The following is a 23,567-nucleotide window of genomic DNA, read 5'->3' on the forward strand; positions in this document are numbered from 1 at the left end:
AGAGCATTGCATGACATATCTATCCTTCCATGTGTCTACAAAGCATTGCATTACATATCTGTCCTTCCATGGTCTCTGCAGAGCATTACATTACATATCCTTCCATGCTCTGCAGAGCATTGCATTACAAATATATCTTCCATGGTCTCTGCAGAGTATTGCATTACATATCCTTCCATGTGTCTGCAGAGCATTGCATTACATATCCTTAGGGCAGGCGGTGGGGAGGAGCTTAGGACAGGCCTCCCTTCTGTATCAGAGTATTGCATTACATATCCTTTCATGCTCTCTGCAGAGTATTGCATTACATATCCTTCCATGCTCTGCAGAGCATTGCATTACAAATATATCTTCCATGGTCTCTGCAGAGTATTACATTACATATCCTTCCATGTGTCTGCAGAGCATTGCATTACATATCCTTAGGGCAGGTGGTGGGAAGGGGGAGGAGCTTAGGACAGGCCTCCCTTCTGTATCAGAGTATTGCATTACATATCCTTTCATGCTCTCTGCAGAGTATTGCATTACATATCTATCTATGTGTCTGCAGAGCATTGCATTACGTCAGACATTTGTAAAGTCCGATGATCTCTTGTGTAATGATTTATAAAGAGCAGCACATTCAGAGAATAAGATGATCAGAGATACTTACATTCATGGGACTGTTTCTGTTTTTGACCGTTGCCTTGTAGTGATCAGTAACGCTCTGTAAGTGACCTCTGATCACCATGAATAGTGGATGTGGCCATGTACATAGTAATGAGGGAAAGTTTGTGAAACCTTTACAATTTGTTATGTTAGGGGGCGTGACCAAGCCCAAGAAGACATCTCCGCAAAGGACAAAGGCACTATGATCGGGGTCCTACCCCCTCCTAATCATAGGGGGAGAGTGTCCAGAGCCGCTGGCAGCGATCACAGAGGTCCGAAAGCAAAACTTCTGGAACTATTTCCTAGACATGGGCAGGGATGTTCCTCCATGGATTACAGAGCCGTGTAAAGCTTTTTTCTTACCATGTACTTTATCGTTTGCTCAAAAAAGTCACCTCACCCCCCCCCCCCCCCCCATCTTCCCTCCAGCCAACCCCCATCTCTCGCTCAGGTGTTCATGGACCCAAAGTCATTCTCTAGATCAAATCAAGTGGCATTTTATTCACCCCACCCACTAAGACCATGACAATTTATATTGATTCTGTGCTATAAATGTGAAGAGTTTAAATATTCCCAAAATGAGACACTGTGCTCTACAATCCTCTGCAGGTGGGGTGTGGCTCTGTTTTATTTCTAACGCAACGGTATGCTGTTATTTCACTGCTTGTTTGTTTAAACCTTTTACTGCTAGTTTTTGCTGGGGGAGTTTATTAGAGAGTCTGATCAAAGACACTGATCACATGTGTTTGTTAACCATATATAATCATTGTAGAATGGCTGCATATTAGTGTGTATAGTTCTAAGTGTATAGTTACAAGTGGATTCAAATTTAAATAGCATAATTCAGTTATTCCAGAGGTAAACAGGAGAAGAACATTCTAAAGATTACCACAGCTACACAAGGACAACAGTCATCATTCACCTAAAACTCCATCTTTTACTCCTGATGTTTCCATCTCTCCCTGGCTGCAAGAACCACACCACAGGAAGACGGTTTTGGACTCTGAGCACGGTGGCTCAGTGGTTAGCACTTCTGCCTCACAGCACTGGGGTCATGAGTTCAATTCCCAACCATGGCCTTATCTGTGAAGAGTTTGTGTGTTCTCCCCGTGTTTGCGTGGATTTCCTCCGGGTGCTCCGGTTTCCTCCCACACTCCAAAAACATACTGGTAGATTAATTGGCTGCTATCAAAATTGACCCTAGTCTCTCTCTCTATCTCTCGGTCTGTGTGTATGTTAGGGAATTTAGACTGTGAGCTCCAATGGGGCAGGGACTGATGTGAATGAGTTCTCTGTACAGCGCTGCAGAATCAGTGGCGCTATATAAATAAATGGTGATGATGATGATGATGATTTACTTCTCAACTCATGAAAGTTTGTTTTACTGTCATTTTATTTTTCCTGCAACATCCCCTCTGTATAATCAGCCTGCTGTACTATTTGCTCAGGCATTTCTCTCCCCTGGTTCAGCTGTTTCAGGCTTCTGTCTCATCATTGTACTTTCAAGGCTTTGTCTACCAGATGAAGAGCTGAAACTGAGTTTAATCTGACTTTGGTCCACTCTCCTATTTCATGACTCTGCAAAAACTTTTTTACTACATCTCCTGTGCCTTATTACTCTCCATTCAACACTTCTACCCACTCCCCAACATGGCTCCCCACATCATTACTCCATACTATATGCCCAAGCCCATCTCCTCTATCAGCTGTTGCTCCCCATGTCAACCACATATCACCTTGTTCCCCCAGGACATCCAATGCCACCAACCTTATTCCCATCCTTCCTCTTACCTTCCCCTGTCTTGTGCACTCTGGAATCCAAGATCTGTTTGCAATAAGCTCACTCCCATTCATTGCCAATTTGCCTTCTACTCCTTTGGTTTCTTGGCCCTTACAGAAACAAGGTTCCCCCCATCTGATACTGCTTCCCCAGCTGTACTCTTCCATGGGGGTCTTTCCTTTTTCCACACTTCTCGTCCTGGGGACCACAAATGAGGTGGTGTTGGTGATCTACTGTCTCATGGCTCAATGTTATCCCCCCCCCCTGAACCCTCCCTCTCCTTCTCCTCCTCTGAAGCTCACTCTCTCCGTATCTTTTCCCCTCTCCACCTTCGTATTGCTGTAATATATCGCTCCACTGGCCCTTCCCCCAATTTCTGGATAACTTCACCGCCTGGCTTCCCCATTTCCTCTCTTCTGATCTTTCCACGATTTATATTGGTGATTTTAACATCCCTAGTGCCTCTCCTATTACTACCGCTACCTCTAAACCTATAACTCTCACTTCTTCCTAAGGCCTCTCCCAGTGGACTACTTCCGCCACCCACTGCGATGGTCACTCCCTGGACCTAGTGTTCTCCCATCTCTGTGACATTTCCAACTTCTTCAGTTTTTCTTCCCGCTATGACTCCAATCTCCTTTCCTTTACCCTTTATTCACCCCTCCTCCTCCCCCTCTACCTCTTTGTATTGGTGTCCCACAAGGCTCTGTCCATGGCCCTCTGCTCTTCTCTCTCTACATCACCTCTCTCCATGAACTTATCTAATCATTTGGCCTCCAATACCCCTCTATACTGATGACACACAAATCTATCTTTCCCTCCCTGGCCTCTCTCCCGCCTTCCTAACCCAAGTATCCGTTTCTCAGCTGTAACTTTACAAAAATAGGGCAAAGGGAATGGGAATAGTCGCACCTGTAGTTGGTTGAGTGAATCTTTCCCTTCTAGTCTGGTAATAAAATTTAGGTAATTAAATCCATAAATTTATTAAAGGGGAGAGGAAAGAAACAAGTTAATGAGATGCACTAACCACTCTATTAGTGAAGTTTATAGAGCAACTAGACATTAATTAATATAAAACTTAGCTTTTATTATGAATTCCTAAAAACAGCGAAATATCCATTGTAACAAAATAATTAAGTGAAATTGTGAATTAAAAGCTGTACACATCTCATGAATCTCTATATCCACTAATCATGTTGAAGCAATTTTATAAATTGCTATCCAAGTTATGGTAACTATTATAGTTATCCTTAGTGGAATGGAAATGTAGTCTAAAGATAATTCATATTGTGCCTTTGATAGATTAGTGCAAGATCCGAACCAGTACTGAGCTATACACTTTATTCGCTTAGTAAGACACTATATTTTCTATGTATCAAGTGTCATGTGGTTTATGTTTAATACACAAGAGAAATGATTGTATAGTACAGACTATGAATCTCTTGCCGCTGCCCCTCTATCATCATTGTAGCAGCGTTAGCAACGCCTAGTTGCTCTATAAACTCCACTAATAGAATGGTTAGTGCATCTCATTAACTTATTTCTTTTCTCTCCCTTTTTTTCTCTCAGCTGTAACTTCCTGGATGTCACAGCGCTTCCTGAAACTCAACATCTCTAAATCCGAGCTCATCATCTTTCCTTCCGACAATGTTGCTGTCCCTCCCAATATCTAACCTCTTGCTTGACAACATAACTCTCCTATAACCCAAGCCTTGGAGTCACCCTTGACTCTGCCCTCAGCTTTACCCCTCATATCTAGTCCCTCACCAACTTCTGCCCCACTCCTCTGTAACATCACGAAAATCCATCCCTTCCTCTCTCAGGAAGCAACCAAAATCCTGGTCCATTCACTCATTTATCGTCTTGACTATTGCACCCTCCTTCTCACTGGTCTTCCTGTCTCTCACTTGTATAACCTCCACTCCATAGAGAATGCCTCGGCTCGGCTCATCTTCCGCTCTCATCCACTTCTACTCTGTGTAAATCCCTTCATTGGCTCCCTGTCCATCTCATAATTCAGTTCAAGCTCCTCACCCTCACTTACACAGCACTTGCTGACACTTCTCCCCTTTACATCTCTGACCTTGTCTTGGGGTACATACCTACTCGGCTACTCTGCTCAGCTTCAATTCACCCCTCATTACGTCCTCCCATGTTCTCCTCCAAGACTTCCTGCTGTGCTGCCCCCAATCTTTGGAACTCCTTACCCCACATCACTCAACCCTCCCAAACCTTCAGTTCTTCAACCGCTCACTCAAAATTCACCTTTTCAAGCTCGCCTATCCTACCACCTCCTAACCATCTTATCCATCACCTCCTCTTCCGCCATCTCCATCTTCTCCCAGTTGGTCCTACTGCCTCTCACCATCCCTCCCTCTAGAATGTAAGCTCTCACAGACAAGGTCCTCTCTACCGATTGTCCCACGTCTGTCCAGTGTCAGACTCCCTCGTACGTCCTATTATATATTTTGGTGCACTCTGTGCGAGTCCCCCATAACATTACTCACACTCATCTGTGCTACTTACATGTATTACCTCATCTATTTGTTACTGGCTTCTGTACCCAGCGCTACGGAACCTGTGGATCCTTATAAATTAATAATAAAAATAAATAGACAGAAGTGTCCCATTATTCCTGCTTCTCCTAGCAAACAGAAAACATATAATTAGTAAGTTTACCATCTTCTGTTGTTTAACAAACTATTGTATTATATATTTACATGTCATTATGTTGTTTTTCATCTTAAGCATTGTGGCTTTATTTTCCATATTAAATTACACTTAATAAGTTCATGTCTCTGAGTTCTTAGGAATTCATGTGTCAGACTAGGGTGACCTGCTGTGTCCCGGGATACCTCTTACTGCCAGTAACCGTGTGTCACTGACGACTCCTACTGGTGGGTTTTGTTTCTTTAATCTTTATTTATTTAGCAATAAAAGCACATAAGAACAATGTGTGCACAGATGACCTATTCCAGCACTCATCACTTTTTCTTAACCAAAAAACGTAACCAGCTCAATTAAATAGGTAGACAATCATAAATTTTGTTTGGGAGGGAGCGGGCACATACTGGGGCAGAAGACAGAAGAGGACTGGGGGGTCTTGAGAGACTTTAGTCCCTGAATGGTATGCTCAACAGAAGGCCATCTAGAAGGGCGTTATGATGAAAACATTGCTCGCCTAACTGGTCAGTGTCCTGTGACTCCAAGATTCACTATCACAGATATTTAGAACTAATTTAAATTGGAGCCATGGCCACTCCACCAGAGATCTTTAGGTGGGATTCTCCTTGAATTCTAACCAGCGTAACCATATTGTCAGGAAATCAACACAGCAATTTCAGCAATGCTCATATCTCTCAGGCTAGCGGGAGAGGAGGATTTCCAGTGTACAGGGTCACGACTTTTGCAGCATTATATAGATGTTTGAGCAGCGATTTCTTGTATTGAGGTTTCGGGATGTATTCTAGGTTGGGTAATCAGAAGTCAGTCTCCAATGGACCAATGTCTCCCATTATCTTGGCTGCAGAGTTTTTAATCTTGCGCCGCAAAGGGGTGATTCTTCGGCACTCCAGCCAAATGCGGAGAGGTGAGCCTGTATTTGATCCACAGCAGGAGTTTGGGTCACCTGGATGCATCATCTTACTCAACCAGACAGGACATGTGTTCCCATCTGGGAGGCACATTGAACTGTATCTCTACAATCTAAAGACTTTCCCACAAGTTTGAATAGTGCAGCAATGTACCATAAAGATTCTCAATTAGCATATTATAAATTGAGAAAACGGTATGTTCCTGTGGAGCTATACAGTGGTCCTCAAAGGTAGTCCATTTCCTACCCACTTCTGCTGGAATGCTCCTTATTTGGAGATGATGCCCAACTTGTAGGCAGAGGTCCGCCGGAGCATCCGATCACCGGACATTACATTTAATGCTTCCGGTTACGTCCCAAGTAGAAAATCAGGGGAGTGTGGTGGGATAATGAAGATGAGATTATTTTTGTGTGGGTTCCCAGCTTAGCCCCAAAGTGAAGTGTAGGATAAATCTCTGTAAATCTGCAAATCATTTGGGGGAATAGTAAAAGGTAAAAATAATAGGAGACACATTTGTGTTCATCACTTGTCAAGAGATGCCAAATTCCTGAGCTCAGCGTGACGTCTGGGAGTCAGTGGCACCAAATCTGCCCTGAACAGATGGGAGATCGACACGCCCTAGGGTGACAAATACAGAGGAAGGTTTGATAATGGAGATGGAGGAACAGATGTTACACGCCCTAGGGTGACAAGCACAGGGGAAGGTCTGGTGATGGGGGAACAGAGGTTACACACCCTAGGGTGACAAGCACAGGGGAAGGTCTGGTGATGGAGGACAGAGGTTACACACCCTAGGGTGACAAGCACAGGGGAAGGTCTGGTGATGGAGGACAGAGGTTACACACCCTAGGGTGACAAGCACAGGGGAAGGTCTGGTAATGGAGGAACAGAGGTTACACACCCTAGGGTGACAAGCACAGAGGAAGGCCTGGTGATGGGGGAACAGAGGTTACACACCCTAGGGTGACAAGCACAGGGGAAGGCCTGGTAATGGAGGAACAGAGGTTACACACCCTAGGGTGACAGGCACAGGGGAAGGTCTGGTAATGGAGGAACAGAGGTTACACACCCTAGGGTGACAAGCACAGAGGAAGGCCTGGTGATGGGGGAACAGAGGTTACACACCCTAGGGTGACAAGCACAGGGGAAGGTCTGGTAATGGAGGAACAGAGGTTACACACCCTAGGGTGACAAGCACAGAGGAAGGCCTGGTGATGGGGGAACAGAGGTTACACACCCTAGGGTGACAAGCACAGGGGAAGGCCTGGTAATGGAGGAACAGAGGTTACACACCCTAGGGTGACAGGCACAGGGGAAGGTCTGGTAATGGAGGAACAGAGGTTACACACCCTAGGGTGACAGGCACAGGGGAAGGCCTGGTGATGGAGGACAGAGGTTACACACCCTAGGGTGACAAGCACAGGGGAAGGTCTGGTGATGGGGGAACAGAGGTTACACACCCTAGGGTGACAAGCACAGGGGAAGGCCTGGTAATGGAGGAACAGAGGTTACACACCCTAGGGTGACAGGCACAGGGGAAGGCCTGGTGATGGGGGAACAGAGGTTACACACCCTAGGGTGACAAGCACAGGGGAAGGCCTGGTAATGGAGGACAGAGGTTACACACCCTAGGGTGACAAGCACAGGGGAAGGTCTGGTAATGGAGGAACAGAGGTTACACACCCTAGGGTGACAAGCACAGGGGAAGGCCTGGTAATGGAGGAACAGAGGTTACACACCCTAGGGTGACAGGCACAGGGGAAGGCCTGGTGATGGGGGAACAGAGGTTACACACCCTAGGGTGACAGGCACAGGGGAAGGCCTGGTGATGGGGGAACAGAGGTTACACACCCTAGGGTGACAAGCACAGGGGAAGGTCTGGTGATGGGGGAACAGAGGTTACACACCCTAGGGTGACAAGCACAGGGGAAGGCCTGGTGATGGAGGACAGAGGTTACACACCCTAGGGTGACAAGCACAGGGGAAGGCCTGGTGATGGAGGACAGAGGTTACACACCCTAGGGTGACAAGCACAGGGGAAGGTCTGGTGATGGAGGACAGAGGTTACACACCCTAGGGTAACAAGCACAGGGGAAGGTCTGGTAATGGAGGAACAGAGGTTACACACCCTAGGGTGACAAGCACAGGGGAAGGCCTGGTGATGGAGGACAGAGGTTACACACCCTAGGGTGACAAGCACAGGGATTACACACCTGTTACGACTAACATCTGACTATCATAAGCTTCCAGAACAGGATGTAGAGCTTGTTACGCTCACAGGTATTCAGATGCCCGTCAGGTCTTAAACTCAGCCTAGTGCAAGCTTATGAATATCACCGTAGTATGGTAAAGAGGGCGATGACAGGAGATAAGCGTGGTCAGGAACAAGCCGGGGTCCAAAGACAGAAGCAGGTAGTGAGATGAGGTTCAGGCAAGGGTCAGGGCCAGCAGAAAACAAGGATAACCGAGTCACAAGCAAAAGGTCAGGGCCTCCAGCAACAGATCACAGTCCAGGAAACAAGCCAAAGTCACACACAGAAAATCAATCCAGCAATAGCACAATACACAGGAGCGGGAACCAGGAACTGAACGCTATACTTGGCAAGGAGGCTAAGCCCTCCCTGCCTTAAATACATGGAAGAGCCACTCAAAAACCTCTCGTAATGGAGGAACAGAGGTTACACACCCTAGGGTGACAGACACAGGGGAAGGTCTGGTAATGGAGGAACAGAGGTTACACACCGTAGGGTGACAAGCACAGGGGAAGGCCTGGTGATGGAGGACAGAGGTTACACACCCTAGGGTGACAAGCACATGGGAAGGCCTGGTAATGGAGGAACAGAGGTTACACACCGTAGGGTGACAAGCACAGGGGAAGGCCTGGTGATGGAGGACAGAGGTTACACACCCTAGGGTGACAAGCACAGGGGAAGGTCTGGTGATGGAGGAACAGAGGTTACACACCCTAGGGTGACAAGCACAGGGGAAGGCCTGGTGATGGAGGACAGAGGTTACACACCCTAGGGTGACAAGCACAGGGGAAGGTCTGGTGATGGAGGAACAGAGGTTACACACCCTAGGGTGACAAGCACATGGGAAGGCCTGGTAATGGAGGAACAGAGGTTACACACCCTAGGGTGACAAGCACAGGGGAAGGCCTGGTGATGGAGGACAGAGGTTACACACCCTAGGGTGACAGGCACAGGGGAAGGCCTGGTGATGGAGGACAGAGGTTACACACCCTAGGATGACAAGCACAGAGGAAGGCCTGGTGATGGAGGACAGAGGTTACACACCCTAGGGTGACAAGCACAGGGGAAGGTCTGGTAATGGAGGAACAGAGGTTACACACCCTAGGGTGACAAGCACATGGGAAGGCCTGGTGATGGGGGAACAGAGGTTACACACCCTAGGGTGACAAGCACATGGGAAGGCCTGGTGATGGAGGACAGAGGTTACACACCCTAGGGTGACAAGCACAGGGGAAGGTCTGGTAATGGAGGAACAGAGGTTACACACCCTAGGGTGACAGGCACAGGGGAAGGCCTGGTGATGGAGGACAGAGGTTACACACCCTAGGGTGACAAGCACAGGGGAAGGTCTGGTAATGGAGGAACAGAGGTTACACACCCTAGGGTGACAAGCACATGGGAAGGCCTGGTGATGGAGGACAGAGGTTACACACCCTAGGGTGACAAGCACATGGGAAGGCCTGGTGATGGAGGACAGAGGTTACACACCCTAGGGTGACAAGCACAGGGGAAGGCCTGGTAATGGAGGACAGAGGTTACACACCCTAGGGTGACAAGCACAGGGGAAGGCCTGGTAATGGAGGAACAGAGGTTACACACCCTAGGGTGACAAGCACAGGGGAAGGCCTGGTAATGGAGGAACAGAGGTTACACACCCTAGGGTGACAGGCACAGGGGAAGGCCTGGTAATGGAGGAACAGAGGTTACACACCCTAGGGTGACAAGCACAGGGGAAGGCCTGGTGATGGAGGACAGAGGTTACACACCCTAGGGTGACAAGCACAGGGGAAGGTCTGGTGATGGGTTATACTTGTCCCTCAGTAATATTCCTCCTGTGGGTGTACTCACGTGACAGACAGACTGGGGATTAGGGCGCGGGGTGTACGGCGCATGCGCAGTAAGAGCGGCTTCTCTGGGTGTACAAAGATGGCCTCTCACATCCGGCAAACAGAGGCAGCTTCCGGGAACCTAGCAACTGAGAGCACCAAGATGGCGGACATCGTGCTGGGTGTCGTACACGTGTCATCTGTCACTTCCGCGTTTCACTTATCAGCCAATCACAGAGCGCTGCCGGTATGTGGGGCCCGGGCACCCGATTGTCCCGACATTAGTCCCCAAATACCCCCCTGTCCCCCTCTCTCTGATCCCCACTGTCCCTCTCTCCCCCTGATCCCCACTGTCCCTTTCTCTGATCCCCACTGTCCCTCTCTCTCCCCCGGATCCCCACTGTCCCTCTCTCTCTCTGATCCCCACTGTCCCTCTCTCTCTCTGATCCCCACTGTCCCTCTCTCTCTCTGATCCCCACTGTCCCTCTCTCTCTCTGATCCCCACTGTCCCTCTCTCTCTCTGATCCCCACTGTCCCTCTCTCTCTCTGATCCCCACTGTCCCTCTCTCTCTCTCTGATCCCCACTGTCCCTCTCTCTCTGATCCCCACTGTCCCTCTCTGCCCCTGATCCCCACTGTCCCTCTCTCTGATCCCCACTGTCCCTCTCTCTCCCCCGGATCCCCACTGTCCCTCTCTCTCTCTGATCCCCACTGTCCCTCTCTCTCTCTGATCCCCACTGTCCCTCTCTCTCTCTCTGATCCCCACTGTCCCTCTCTCTCTCTCTGATCCCCACTGTCCCTCTCTCTCTCTGATCCCCACTGTCCCTCTCTCACTCTGATCCCCACTGTCCCTCTCTCTCTGATCCCCACTGTCCCTTTCTCTGATCCCCACTGTCCCTCTCTCTCTCTGATCCCCACTGTCCCTCTCTCCCCCTGATCCCCACTGTCCCTTTCTCTGATCCCCACTGTCCCTCTCTCTGATCCCCACTGTCCCTCTCTCTCACTGATCCCCACTGTCCCTTTCTCTGATCCCCACTGTCCCTCTCTCTCTCTGATCCCCACTGTCCCTCTCTCCCCCTGATCCCCACTGTCCCTTTCTCTGATCCCCACTGTCCCTCTCTCTCTCTGATCCCCACTGTCCCTTTCTCTGATCCCCACTGTCCCTCTCTCTCTGATCCCCACTGTCCCTCTCTCTCTCTGATCCCCACTGTCCCTCTCTCTCACTGATCCCCACTGTCCCTTTCTCTGATCCCCACTGTCCCTCTCTCTCTCTGATCCCCACTGTCCCTCTCTCCCCCTGATCCCCACTGTCCCTTTCTCTGATCCCCACTGTCCCTCTCTCTCTCTGATCCCCACTGTCCCTCTCTCCCCCTGATCCCCACTGTCCCTTTCTCTGATCCCCACTGTCCCTCTCTCTCTCTGATCCCCACTGTCCCTCTCTCTCTGATCCCCACTGTCCCTCTCTCTCTGATCCCCACTGTCCCTCTCTCTCTCTCTGATCCCCACTGTCCCTCTCTCTCTCTCTGATCCCCACTGTCCCTCTCTCACTCTGATCCCCACTGTCCCTCTCTCTCTGATCCCCACTGTCCCTCTCTCTCTCTCTGTGATCCCCACTGTCCCTCTCTCTCCCCCGGATCCCCACTGTCCCTCTCTCTCTCTGATCCCCACTGTCCCTCTCTCTCTCTGATCCCCACTGTCCCTCTCTCTCTCTCTGATCCCCACTGTCCCTCTCTCTCTCTCTGATCCCCACTGTCCCTCTCTCTCTCTGATCCCCACTGTCCCTCTCTCACTCTGATCCCCACTGTCCCTCTCTCTCTGATCCCCACTGTCCCTTTCTCTGATCCCCACTGTCCCTCTCTCTCTCTGATCCCCACTGTCCCTCTCTCCCCCTGATCCCCACTGTCCCTTTCTCTGATCCCCACTGTCCCTCTCTCTGATCCCCACTGTCCCTCTCTCTCACTGATCCCCACTGTCCCTTTCTCTGATCCCCACTGTCCCTCTCTCTCTCTGATCCCCACTGTCCCTCTCTCCCCCTGATCCCCACTGTCCCTTTCTCTGATCCCCACTGTCCCTCTCTCTCTCTGATCCCCACTGTCCCTTTCTCTGATCCCCACTGTCCCTCTCTCTCTGATCCCCACTGTCCCTCTCTCTCTCTGATCCCCACTGTCCCTCTCTCTCACTGATCCCCACTGTCCCTTTCTCTGATCCCCACTGTCCCTCTCTCTCTCTGATCCCCACTGTCCCTCTCTCCCCCTGATCCCCACTGTCCCTTTCTCTGATCCCCACTGTCCCTCTCTCTCTCTGATCCCCACTGTCCCTCTCTCCCCCTGATCCCCACTGTCCCTTTCTCTGATCCCCACTGTCCCTCTCTCTCTCTGATCCCCACTGTCCCTCTCTCTCTGATCCCCACTGTCCCTCTCTCTCTGATCCCCACTGTCCCTCTCTCTCTCTCTGATCCCCACTGTCCCTCTCTCTCTCTCTGATCCCCACTGTCCCTCTCTCACTCTGATCCCCACTGTCCCTCTCTCTCTGATCCCCACTGTCCCTCTCTCTCTCTCTGTGATCCCCACTGTCCCTCTCTCTCTCTCTGTGATCCACGCTGTCCCTCTCTCTCTCTGATCCCCACTGTCCCTCTCTCTCTCTGATCCCCACTGTCCCTCTCTCTCTCTCTCTGATCCCCACTGTCCCTCTCTCTCTCTCTCTGATCCCCACTGTCCCTCTCTCTCTCTCTCTCTCTCTGATCCCCACTGTCCCTCTCTCTCTCTCTCTCTCTCTCTGATCCCCACTGTCCCTCTCTCTCTCTCTCTGATCCCCACTGTCCCTCTCTCTCTCTCTCTGATCCCCACTGTCCCTCTCTCTCTCTCTCTGATCCCCACTGTCCCTCTCTCTCTCTCTCTGATCCCCACTGTCCCTCTCTCTCTCTCTCTCTTATCCCCACTGTCCCTCTCTCTCTCTCTTATCCCCACTGTCCCTCTCTCTCTCTCTCTCTCTTATCCCCACTGTCCCTCTCTCTCTCTCTCTTATCCCCACTGTCTCTCTCTCTCTCTCTCTGATCCCCACTGTCCCTCTCTCTCTCTGATCCCCACTGTCCCTCTCTCTCTCTCTCTGATCCCCACTGTCCCTCTCTCTCTCTCTCTCTCTGATCCCCACTGTCCCTCTCTCTCTCTCTCTGATCCCCACTGTCCCTCTCTCTCTCCCCCTGATCCCCACTGTCCCTCTTCTCTCTCTGATCCCCACTGTCCCCCTCTCTGATCCCCACTGTCCCCCTCTCTCTCTGATCCCCACTGTCCCCCTCTCTCTCTGATCCCCACTGTCCCCCTCTCTCTCTCTCCCTGATCCCCACTGTCCCTCTCTCTCTGATCCCCACTGTCCCTCTCTCTCTGATCCCCACTGTCCCCCTCTCTCTGATCCCCACTGTCCCCCTCTCTATCTCTCTGATCCCCACTGTCCCTCTCTATCTCTGATCCCCACTGTCCCTCTCTCTCTCTCTCTCTGACCTTTACTGTCCCTCTCTCTCTCTGATCCCCACTGTCCCTCTCTCTCTCTCTGATCCCCACTGTCCCTCTCTCTCTCTCTGATCCCCACTGTCCCTCTCTCTCTCTCTGATCCCCACTGTCCCTCTCTCTCTCTCTGATCCCCACTGTCCCTCTCTCTCTCTCTGATCCCCACTGTCCCTCTCTCTCTCTCTGATCCCCACTGTCCCTCTCTCTCTGATCCCCACTGTCCCTCTCTCGCTGATCCCCACTGTCCCTCTCTCGCTGATCCCCACTGTCCCTCTCTCTCTCCCTGATCCCCACTGTCCCTCTCTCTCTCTCTGATCATCACTGTCCCTCTCTCTCTCTCTCTGATCATCACTGTCCCTCTCTCTCTCTCTCTTATCCCCACTGTCTCTCTCTCTCTCTCTCTCTGATCCCCACTGTCTCTCTCTCTCTCTCTCTCTGATCCCCACTGTCCCTCTCTCTCTGATCCCCACTGTCCCTCTCTCTCTCTCTCTCTCTCTGATCCCCACTGTCCCTCTCTCTCTCTCTCTCTCTCTCTCTGATCCCCACTGTCCCTCTCTCTCTGACCCCCACTGTCTCTCTCTCTCTCTCTGATCCCCGCTGTCGTCCTCTCCCTCACACACTATCCATGATATATTCTCCAATCTCTCACTTTGGTTAAAAAATATACATTAAATATAAAGTTAGAGACTTCAGACAACACTCAGTATAATTATTTTTTCTTCTTTTCTTTATTGTTTCTTGCTGATGATTGTTGTTTTCAGTGCGTTTGTTGCTGGCTTTTATACTACTCTATCCTCAGTGGTATAGGAAGGGTTATCTTATGGATGGGTGGGGTCCTTCAGCTGTACCCAAATGTCCTGTCTCCTGTGGGGGTGATTGTATCACTAAGTAAACCCTAACCCTAAGTAAACCACGTGCTTCTCTAGTCCGCAGAATGACACAGGAGCGGAGGCGTCATGGTGGCTCAGAGCAGCGTTCTCCTCCTTCCTCCAGAAGACCTGCTCCTCCAGCCCCGAGACGGAACATTGTTTCGAACAGTGTTGTCTTGGTGGTCATCTCTTCATGCCTTGTAGGTCTAAGTGCTTTCTGGTTCAGTTACGTGAAATGGAGTCAGGCTATGAGGCCGCTGACCCTACATCCCTCACCTCGAATCCTGCCACCAAGTAGCAGCTCCCCCGCTGTATCCCCGTCCCTGTTCTGGGGGTCCTACAGACCACAGGTGTACTTCGGCATGAAGACACGGAGTCCACGTTCTGTAGTCACAGGTACAGTACCACACAGATCTTGTTTTTGTGACTTATTACTTAGGAATAGTTCATAACCCTCAGTGCATGCTTCCTGCGAGCTTGTCTCCCCCCTTCCCCGTGGGCTATGGAGCGCACGTTCGAATAGTTCATGAACAACCATGTGTAATTATTGATGTTATAATTATACAATCACCCACCATTCCTTTCTTTCTCTGTGTTACCAGGATTAATGTGGATCTCTCAGTCGGGAACCCCCTCTCTACGTCACACGTGCGAGCAGAGCGACGGTCTGGCCCGATACGGCTGGCTTATGCACGATGGAGTGAACTTTGGAGTACAGGAGATCAAGGATAAAGGGTACACTCTGCACACAGAGTTTGTGAAGAGACCCGGAGGCCAGCATGGTGGCGATTGGAGCTGGAGAATTTCGGGGAGCCCAGAGGTGAGGAAAATTACCTAAAAATGTAATACGTTTCATAGTCTATATTTCCTCATTGTAACCCTCTTTAGTGTCCACAATCTACCCTCCAGGATTATTGTGACAGGATGGACCGCCTATCATCATCATTTATTTATATAGCACCAGCATATTCCGTAGCGCCTACGACGTTGTTGCTGGGAATCGGCTGGGCTTACTTTGCCATTGTTACCTTTCTTGCACCTGGGCTGGTACCCCTGACCTCTTCCTATGGATCAGGGTTGCTGTGGATGGATCCCCCCTGGCCTATCACACTGACCAGAGCTGCTGGGTAGCGGGCAGAGCGGTGGTAATGGCTGCTGGGTCTAAACCTCAGAAACGGATTAGATTTGGGCCTAATCTGTAGGTCACAGGAAATTCCAGCAGGGAAGAAGTTGTCATTATTTATTGGACATTATTTAAATGCCACAAATTACCTATTTTTGCTAACCATGTGCATATTTATGGTCAGTCTACTGATCACCTAATGGCTACTAGATAAAGCACCATGTCACAGATCACACGTCACCTCAAGCTGGTGCCAGGAACATGACCATGAGGTCAGTGTACTCCAATGGCCTCCAGCCACCAGATCTCAATCTAATAGAGCACCTCTGGGATGTGGCGGCACATGAGATTCACAGTATGAATGTGCATCAAGCAGAAGCTCTCAGGTCACCATGGACCAGAATCTAAGGAATGTTTCCAGCACCTTGTTGTATCCCGACCACGAAGATTGCAGCTGTTGTGGGGACAAAGGGGGGTCCTACTCGGTACTAGAAAGGTGTACCTAATAGAGTGGTCATTGAAATAAGTGTTACAGCCTGTTACAATAGTGAACATAAAGTGTTTTCCAGCCAATAGAAAGATTAGGCTTAGGGCATCCGAGGCACACAATAATACGCCACAAGGTATCCACCTCCAGAAGACGCCACAAGGTATCCACCTCCAGAAGACGCCACAAGGTATCCACCTCCAGAAGACGCCCCACTCCGGAGAGTGAAAATAAATAGAATTTCTGATTGCTGGTGGAGAGCACCAACACCCACATAAAGAACATATAACTTACAAGAAATACTGTATATCGTATGCAAGTAGTCATAGTCAGCACAGGCCCAAATATACACAGACAGTATAACCATCATATATATAAACCGATAGCAAGATGGTTTCCCAGAAAAGGCCAGATCTAGATGAAACATTACACGGGGTCAGACGGGGTAACGTGTACTTTGCCGGGAAGCGTTACACAGGGTCAGACCAGTAACCTGGTCTGTACCAGAAGCATTAGACATGTAGCCTCATCCCCTGCTGTGCATCTAATAAGTCAGCCTCCAGATAAGTGTGGTTGCCGGACTTGCCAATACCGTCCTCTCCGTAGGTGATGACTGTAGCTCCGCTCTCCATTCCTTATACAGAACTGTAATTCTGACGTCCTCTCCCCTCAGGATCCATCTTCCCCGGGGCGGTTGGTCTCCCTCCTGTTTTATGTCGCTACAGATGGTCAAGGATCTCTGACACCCCACATGGATGGAAGAGGTCACCTGAGTCACGTGACTGGCACATCAGAGGAACTAGGGGGATTTACTCTCCGGTTTCCTAAACCAGAAGGAGGAGACGGGAACATAAGGTATTCAGTCCCTGCAGAAATAATTCCAGTAACCTATTGAAATAAAGAGATCACTATCCATAATTAACATGATATAAAATAGATTTCAGGATAATCAGTATAATTAACTAATCCAAATAATGCACCCACAGATGACGCTGATGGCATTAGCAGTGAGCTACAGGTGGTGGGTTATGTATCACCCTAAGAGGACGCTGACCCCTCATGCTCCCCTGGTCCAGTGGAGATGGGCACAGTGCCTGTCTACCTGGGGTGATGAGAGGATCCTCGTTGTTGGTCTTCCTGTCCTGAACAACCCGCTTTCACCCCATGCATGTGGTAGTCAGCTGTACATTTTGTTTTCACTGAGAGCAGCAAAGAGGCGCTGCAGCAGCTACAGACAACAGCCAGAAGTAAGCAGTGGCAGAGAAGGAGCCAGGTGGAGGCAGCATTGTCCTTCTACAAGTATTGTACAGTTGGGATTCGCAGTCTGTGGGTGACGCCATTAGGAGTGGTCAGTATCAGATGGAAGGAAACCCAGATAGACTGCAGTAAGACCTACAAGCAGTGTGCGGAATAAGCCCATTCTGTCACACTCGCCTTCTCCATCCAACCACAGTCTAAGGAAGGAATCATGCTAGGCCAGTTAAAAACACCCCTGCTTGGAGCTAGAGGACCCACCGGGTCCAGCATTTCATCTGCACTGGTCTAGTAGAGGCTGGATACACAGAGGACCTCTCCTTCTGCACAAGGGGAATCCAGCAAACCAGACAAAGATACATCTTGTGCGCTGCCTTCTGCAGTCCAGCTGGGACATGTTACCTGGTCTCCCTGGACCTCAGAGACCACCTCTATACAGGAAGGTGGTCTCTGCTTGCCCTGTCCTCATAGTTTAGGGGGTATTTCATGGGGGTTTAGTGAGTTTATAGCTTACCCGATTAAAGAGCACAGCGGAACAGTGTTCAAAACCCTCTCCTTATGTTTGTATGATGTCTGACCCTCAGGAGGTCACAACTAAGCTAAGAGGTGCTAAGCCTCCCACCTACATGGCAGTCACTTATGTGTGAAATGCTAGAATAAATTATCTACAGCTATTAACTGCCCACAGTCAGCACCCTCAAGGGATTAGGATACCCTCTAGGCCATGCCAGAGACCAAGCTGACATGCCTCAGTCCTTGCTTTGTTTTTCTTGTCTTCTTATTCTGTTCCTGGAGGGCCCAAACACACCCTTTATTGCCATCATGGAACGTGCCTGTGCCAGGTCCTTGATTAAATCCATACTCAGCCTTTCTAGAGTCATTTTCATTGAATGAGACATCTCAGACTCTGGTGGGCAAAGTGATTTGTTCCAAACATATCAGCCATCTAAGTTTCGGAAATGAACAATTATAAATCTGGTCGAGTGGTCTCTGTATCCAGAGATTTTTTGGGGATGTCCAGAAATAATCCTGCTGGCATGGGTACAGGTGCTACTCATCTACCTCAAGCGGCCCAGGAGGTCCTTGTATACTGATGTAGTCAATCTCTAAAACACCAACAGTTTACAGACAATACACAACGTTAGGGACTAAACCTATAAATAGTTAATGAATCACAATCATTGTTATCTCCACTGTTTACTGAAAGAGCCAGAAAATGTGCATTGATTATATTTTGGCATTCCAAACTGACCTGTAGAGTAGACTACCAATCATGTCCACAGCAGAGGCTAGTTTAATCCAAAAGGATTAAAATAGTGGAGTCCTAATGCAGAGGTTTGGAGTCAGTAGGAGGATGCATAGGATACTGGACCTTTCGTCCTGACATACCAAGGCTGCTGGTCCGCAGCACAGAGACCCACAGCAACTCGCTGACCCTCTGCAAAACTCCTTCTGTAGTTGATATGACTGTCCCCAAGCAGCACTGGGTCAGGTATTATTATTATTAGAGATTTCCGCAGCACTGTACACAATCCAAAGAGTAGACCATACAGGGTAAAACAGTACAGAAAGATAAACGAGTAATACAAAGACTTCAGAAGCTCTAGGCATGGCTATTGAAGTAAGGGGTGGAACAGAAGAATAGGTATATAGACAGGAGGGAAGAGGGCCCTGTTCGTAAGAGCTTACATCCTAAAGGGAGGGCAAACAGACGTCAGGCACGGAGGTGAGTGAGTAGAAGGGATATAGCGCAGGAGGAGTGAATAAAGGGCCAGGAAGACAGAGGAGATGAGAACAATCCTGGAGAGATTGTTAGGAGGATGGCTGGAAGGCTTTGAGGAAGAGGTGAGTTTTACATGCTGTTTGAAGCTGCGCAGACAGCCAAATAGAGCGAGGGAGGTCATTCAAGTGCATGGGGGCAGCACGGGAGAAGTGTTGGATTCTGGAGTGGGATGAGGTGATCAGAGTGGAGGAGAGACGATAGTCATTGGCCGATTGCAGGGAACGGGAGGGAGTGTGAATGGAGAGGAGGTTGGAGATATATGGGGCAGTGGAGTGGGAGAGGGCCTTGTAGATGAGGAGCTTGAAAAGGATTCTGTAGGGGAAAGGGAGCCAGTGTAAAGCAAGGAAGAGAAGGGCGGCAAAAGAAGAGCGTTGGGAGAGGAAGATGAGTCTCACAGACGCGTTGAATATAGATCGAAGGGGGTCGAGGTGGCAGTGGGGGAGGCCGGTGTGAAGATGATTATGGTAATCAAGACAGGAAATGAGTGCATGGACAATAGTTTTAGTGGCATCCTGAGATAGGAAGGGCCGGGTGCAGGCAATGTTGCGTAGTTGAAAGTGACAGGATTGGGTAAGAATTGAATGTGGGGGGCAAAAGAGAGGGATGAGTCGAAGGTGACGCCCAGGCAGAGTTGAAGGACAGAAGAGATGGTGGTGGTGTTAACGATGATACAGAGATCATGGTGGGATGAGAATCTAGAAGGTGGGAAGGCAATGACTCCAGTTTTAGCAATGTTAATTTTGAGAAAGTGTGAGGACATCCAAGAGGAGCTGTTGGAGAGACAGTTAGATATACGAGAAAGGAGAGGGGAGGAAAGATCAGAAGAGATGTAGAGTTGAATGTCATCAGCGTATAGGTGATAATGGAGACCGACGGAAGAGATGAGAGCACCCAGGGAGGTAGTATAGAGCGAAAAGAGAAGAGGGCCGAGAACAGAGCCCTGAGAGATTCCTAGAGTGAGGATGCAGGAGGAAGAACCAGACGTAGAGACAGGAGTGGTTTGTGAGGTATGAGGTGAACCAATTGAGGACAAAGCCAGAGAGGCTGAGAGAGAGAACGGTCTGCAACAGTAGGAGGTGGTCCATAGTGTCAAAGGCCGCGGAGAGGTCCAGGAGTATAAGCAGGGAGAAGAGACCCCTGGATTTAGCAGAGAGAAGATCATCAGTAACTTTGGCCAGGGCAGTTTCAGTGGAGTGGAGGGGGCCGAAACCGGATTGGAGAGGGTCCAGTAGGGAGTTGTACAAGAGGTGTCTGGAGAAGCGGTTGCAGACATTCCACTTAAGTAATTTAGAGGTGGTAGTAGATATGATGGCTCCTCTGCAGCATTGAATTGGATAGTAGATATGGCTGCTCCTCTGCAGCACTGGGTCAGGTAGTAGATATGATGGCTCCTCTGCAGCATTTCTTCAGATATAACACTTCTCTGCAGTTCTGGGTCCCCGATTATGTGTTTTCTCTTTCACTTTCTGATTAACTGCCCATGTAATCTCTTGTTATTTCCTTGATGAGTCATTGAATTTAATCATTTCTTCTCCTCTCACAGCTATAACCACCTCGTCACAGTTTGCCATGGTCTTCATCACATCACAGACGTTGTGCGTAGCAGTATGAGCAATCGCTTCACTCATCTTTCTAGTGGGTCTGGCAACAAGCAACGTTATTTTGGCCTCGATACCTACCGCCCACCTCCTCAACCTGGATCGGATCACTCACAGCTTGTAATTCACCAAGTCACCATGTACCTTCCCTTCCAGATTGAGATGCTCTTTGAATCAGACAGTTTCCTACAGCGCCCAGTTTCCCTATCGGGCAGGGCTCTGACCACTGAGTTGGAAAAGCACAGGAGAAATATGGCAGAGCATTTTCAGAAGACTTTTCAACTGGAGGAGAAAGGATTCATCCCAGAACAGGTAGCATTTTCTCAAGCTGCTCTCTCAAACATGTTGGGTGGGATGGGCTATTTCTATGGTAGCTCATTAATCCAGTCCCAACACAACCCAGAACCTGTTGCCTATCCACCATCTCCCCTTTACACAGCAGTCCCGTCTCGCTCTTTCTTTCCCCGTGGTTTCCTTTGGGATGAGGGTTTCCACTTGTTGCTCATTGCACGATGGAACCCCACTCTGGCTTGGCAGTCTCTGAGTCATTGGCTGGACCTAATGAACGCAGATGGTTGGATACCCCGGGAACAGATTCTGGGCCCCGAGTCTCGCAGCAAAGTGCCAGCTGAGTTTGTCATTCAGTGGGATGAAAATGCCAATCCACCAACTCTGTTCCTGGCCCTGCGGCAGCTACTGGAGAGTAAAGATGCTGGTGTAGAAGGGTTGCGGTTTCTTCGTCTTGCCTTTCCTCGTTTGCAGACCTGGTATAACTGGTTCAATGAGACTCAGAATGGACCTCTACCATATACGTACCGCTGGCGGGGTCGGGACAAGGACACTGTACGTTTTTTAAACCCAAAGACTTTGACATCTGGCCTGGATGATTATCCAAGGGCATCACATCCATCTGATGATGAGCGTCATGTGGACCTGCGCTGCTGGATGGCTTTGGCATCCGAAGTGATGGCTGACATATGCAAGTTACTAGGAGAAGATGGAAGTCGATATAAGGAGTCTCAGATGGCGCTTTCGGACAATTCTTTACTGGACCAGCTCCATTGGGCTGAGAAACTTGGAGCATATGCAGATTATGGGAACCACACGCAGCGTGTGGTCTTGGAAAGGGAGCGACCACGAGCAGTTACTGGACAGAATTCCCAGACAGTATCTCCGCCAGGGTTAATAAGAGTTGTGAGAAAACCCCCAAAGTTGCAGTTTGTGAGAGCTCTGGGGTACGTATCCCTGTTCCCCTTCCTCCTACAGATATTATCTCCTAACTCTCCTCGGCTTGGACACCTATTAGAAGATTTGAGAGATGCTGACAAGCTCTGGACCCCGTATGGTATACGCTCCCTGTCTAAGAGCAGCTCCCTGTACATGCAACGTAACACAGAGCATGATCTTCCCTACTGGAGGGGACCCATATGGATTAATATGAACTACCTGGTGCTGAGGGCATTGCATAAATATGGCCAAATAGAAGGTCCACACCAGAATAGAGCTGCAAGTTTGTACAGGGAGCTGAGGGTGAACCTTGTAGCTAATCTATACAGACAATACAAGGAAACTGGTTACTTATGGGAGCAGTATAATGACCAAACAGGGCGTGGACAAGGCTGCTTCCCATTCACGGGCTGGAGCTCCCTAGTTGTCCTCGTCATGGCAGAAGAATACTAAGAAGGCAGCAGTTTAACTGGGGGGTGTTGGCAGTGGGACAGTGTTATGAAATGTGTCTCAGACAGCAATGACAATTCTTCAATTGCACTGGTGTGCAAAGTAAAGAGACCGTGCAGGGCAGCTGATTCTGTGTTCATACTGTGGTCATTTGCTGGAAATCCAGCTCAGATTAAACCATCTCTCATCAGGAAGAGATGCTTGGTACAAGAATCCTCCATCCGTGTCATCTGTGCCCGGCTGGTTCAGGCACAAGCTCTGCTTTGTACACGTGTGATGAAATAAAACCTCCCATCCCTCTCCCATGTGTGTCTGGTATTTTACTTTCAAATATCCCAGAGCTGACTCGCTAAAGTAGGATAAAGGTGGTTTTTCATGTGACCAACCGGACAATTATCCGATCTAATAATAAACAAATAAGATGGAAAATCCAGTTTATGCACATGAATATAACGTTCCAGCCCCATCATTACCAGTATACGATAAATGCCACATATTATGCTGAAATGCCGTATCTGTGGTTACCTTACTACACGAGTTGTTTCCTAGTCATTATCAGTAATGTCTCCAAAAGCAACACAGTAGTTTTCCATATTACCTAATTTCCGTGTGGTGGTTCCCTGGATTCTCATGGCAATGGCTGTAGCACCTCTAGCATGTTACATAATATACACCAGGGCCTCAACTATTACATAATAAACATTTAAAGGCATCGGACGTGAAGATATTGGAACTGAAGCTGTTTCCAGTCTTAATCTCTCTACGATCATGTTCTTATAAGAGGCCAATGTCTTGCACCTAGCTGTACAAGTTACAATTTGTGGCCAGACAATTGCCCCTCAGCAATCCCTGTCAACAGGAGCTTCATGGTAGATATTAAATATAAGAGAATAAATAAATGCTTAATGTGGCCCCCTAGTTGTGGTCTCATCCTTATAACAAGGTGAGTACAGAAGTGATTGGGGTGACCACTCAGCAGTGACTTGGAACCAGAAAGGGTACTAGAAGTGGTTTTGTGATTTGGTAGAGAAGATAATGTTCCTCTGCTGTGTCCCCCAATAGACCAGGGTCGTATGAGTTTACCATTGAGACAAAGTAAGAGGTGGCATGGAAAACGTACTCTGCTGTCATTCATCTTCAGTGAGCATGAGATTTGTCTTAGAAAACTCACAGCC

General features: G+C 49.1%; 1 protein-coding gene across 1 annotated transcript; it reads left to right on the plus strand.

Moving 5' to 3' along the window:
* The first annotated feature begins 10,236 nt into the window (after positions 1-10,236).
* On the plus strand, positions 10,237-22,695 carry MOGS (mannosyl-oligosaccharide glucosidase). Its single transcript, XM_075193657.1, has 5 exons — positions 10,237-10,346; positions 14,528-14,866; positions 15,073-15,290; positions 16,754-16,935; positions 20,661-22,695. The coding sequence occupies exons 2-5, from the start codon at positions 14,536-14,538 to the stop codon at positions 22,393-22,395; spliced, it is 2,466 nt and encodes an 821-aa protein (XP_075049758.1). The 5' UTR covers positions 10,237-10,346; positions 14,528-14,535; the 3' UTR covers positions 22,396-22,695.
* Positions 22,696-23,567: the final 872 nt, after the last annotated feature.

Source organism: Mixophyes fleayi (assembly GCF_038048845.1).
Source record: "Mixophyes fleayi isolate aMixFle1 chromosome 1 unlocalized genomic scaffold, aMixFle1.hap1 SUPER_1_unloc_2, whole genome shotgun sequence".
Taxonomy (NCBI): Eukaryota; Metazoa; Chordata; class Amphibia; order Anura; family Limnodynastidae; genus Mixophyes; species Mixophyes fleayi.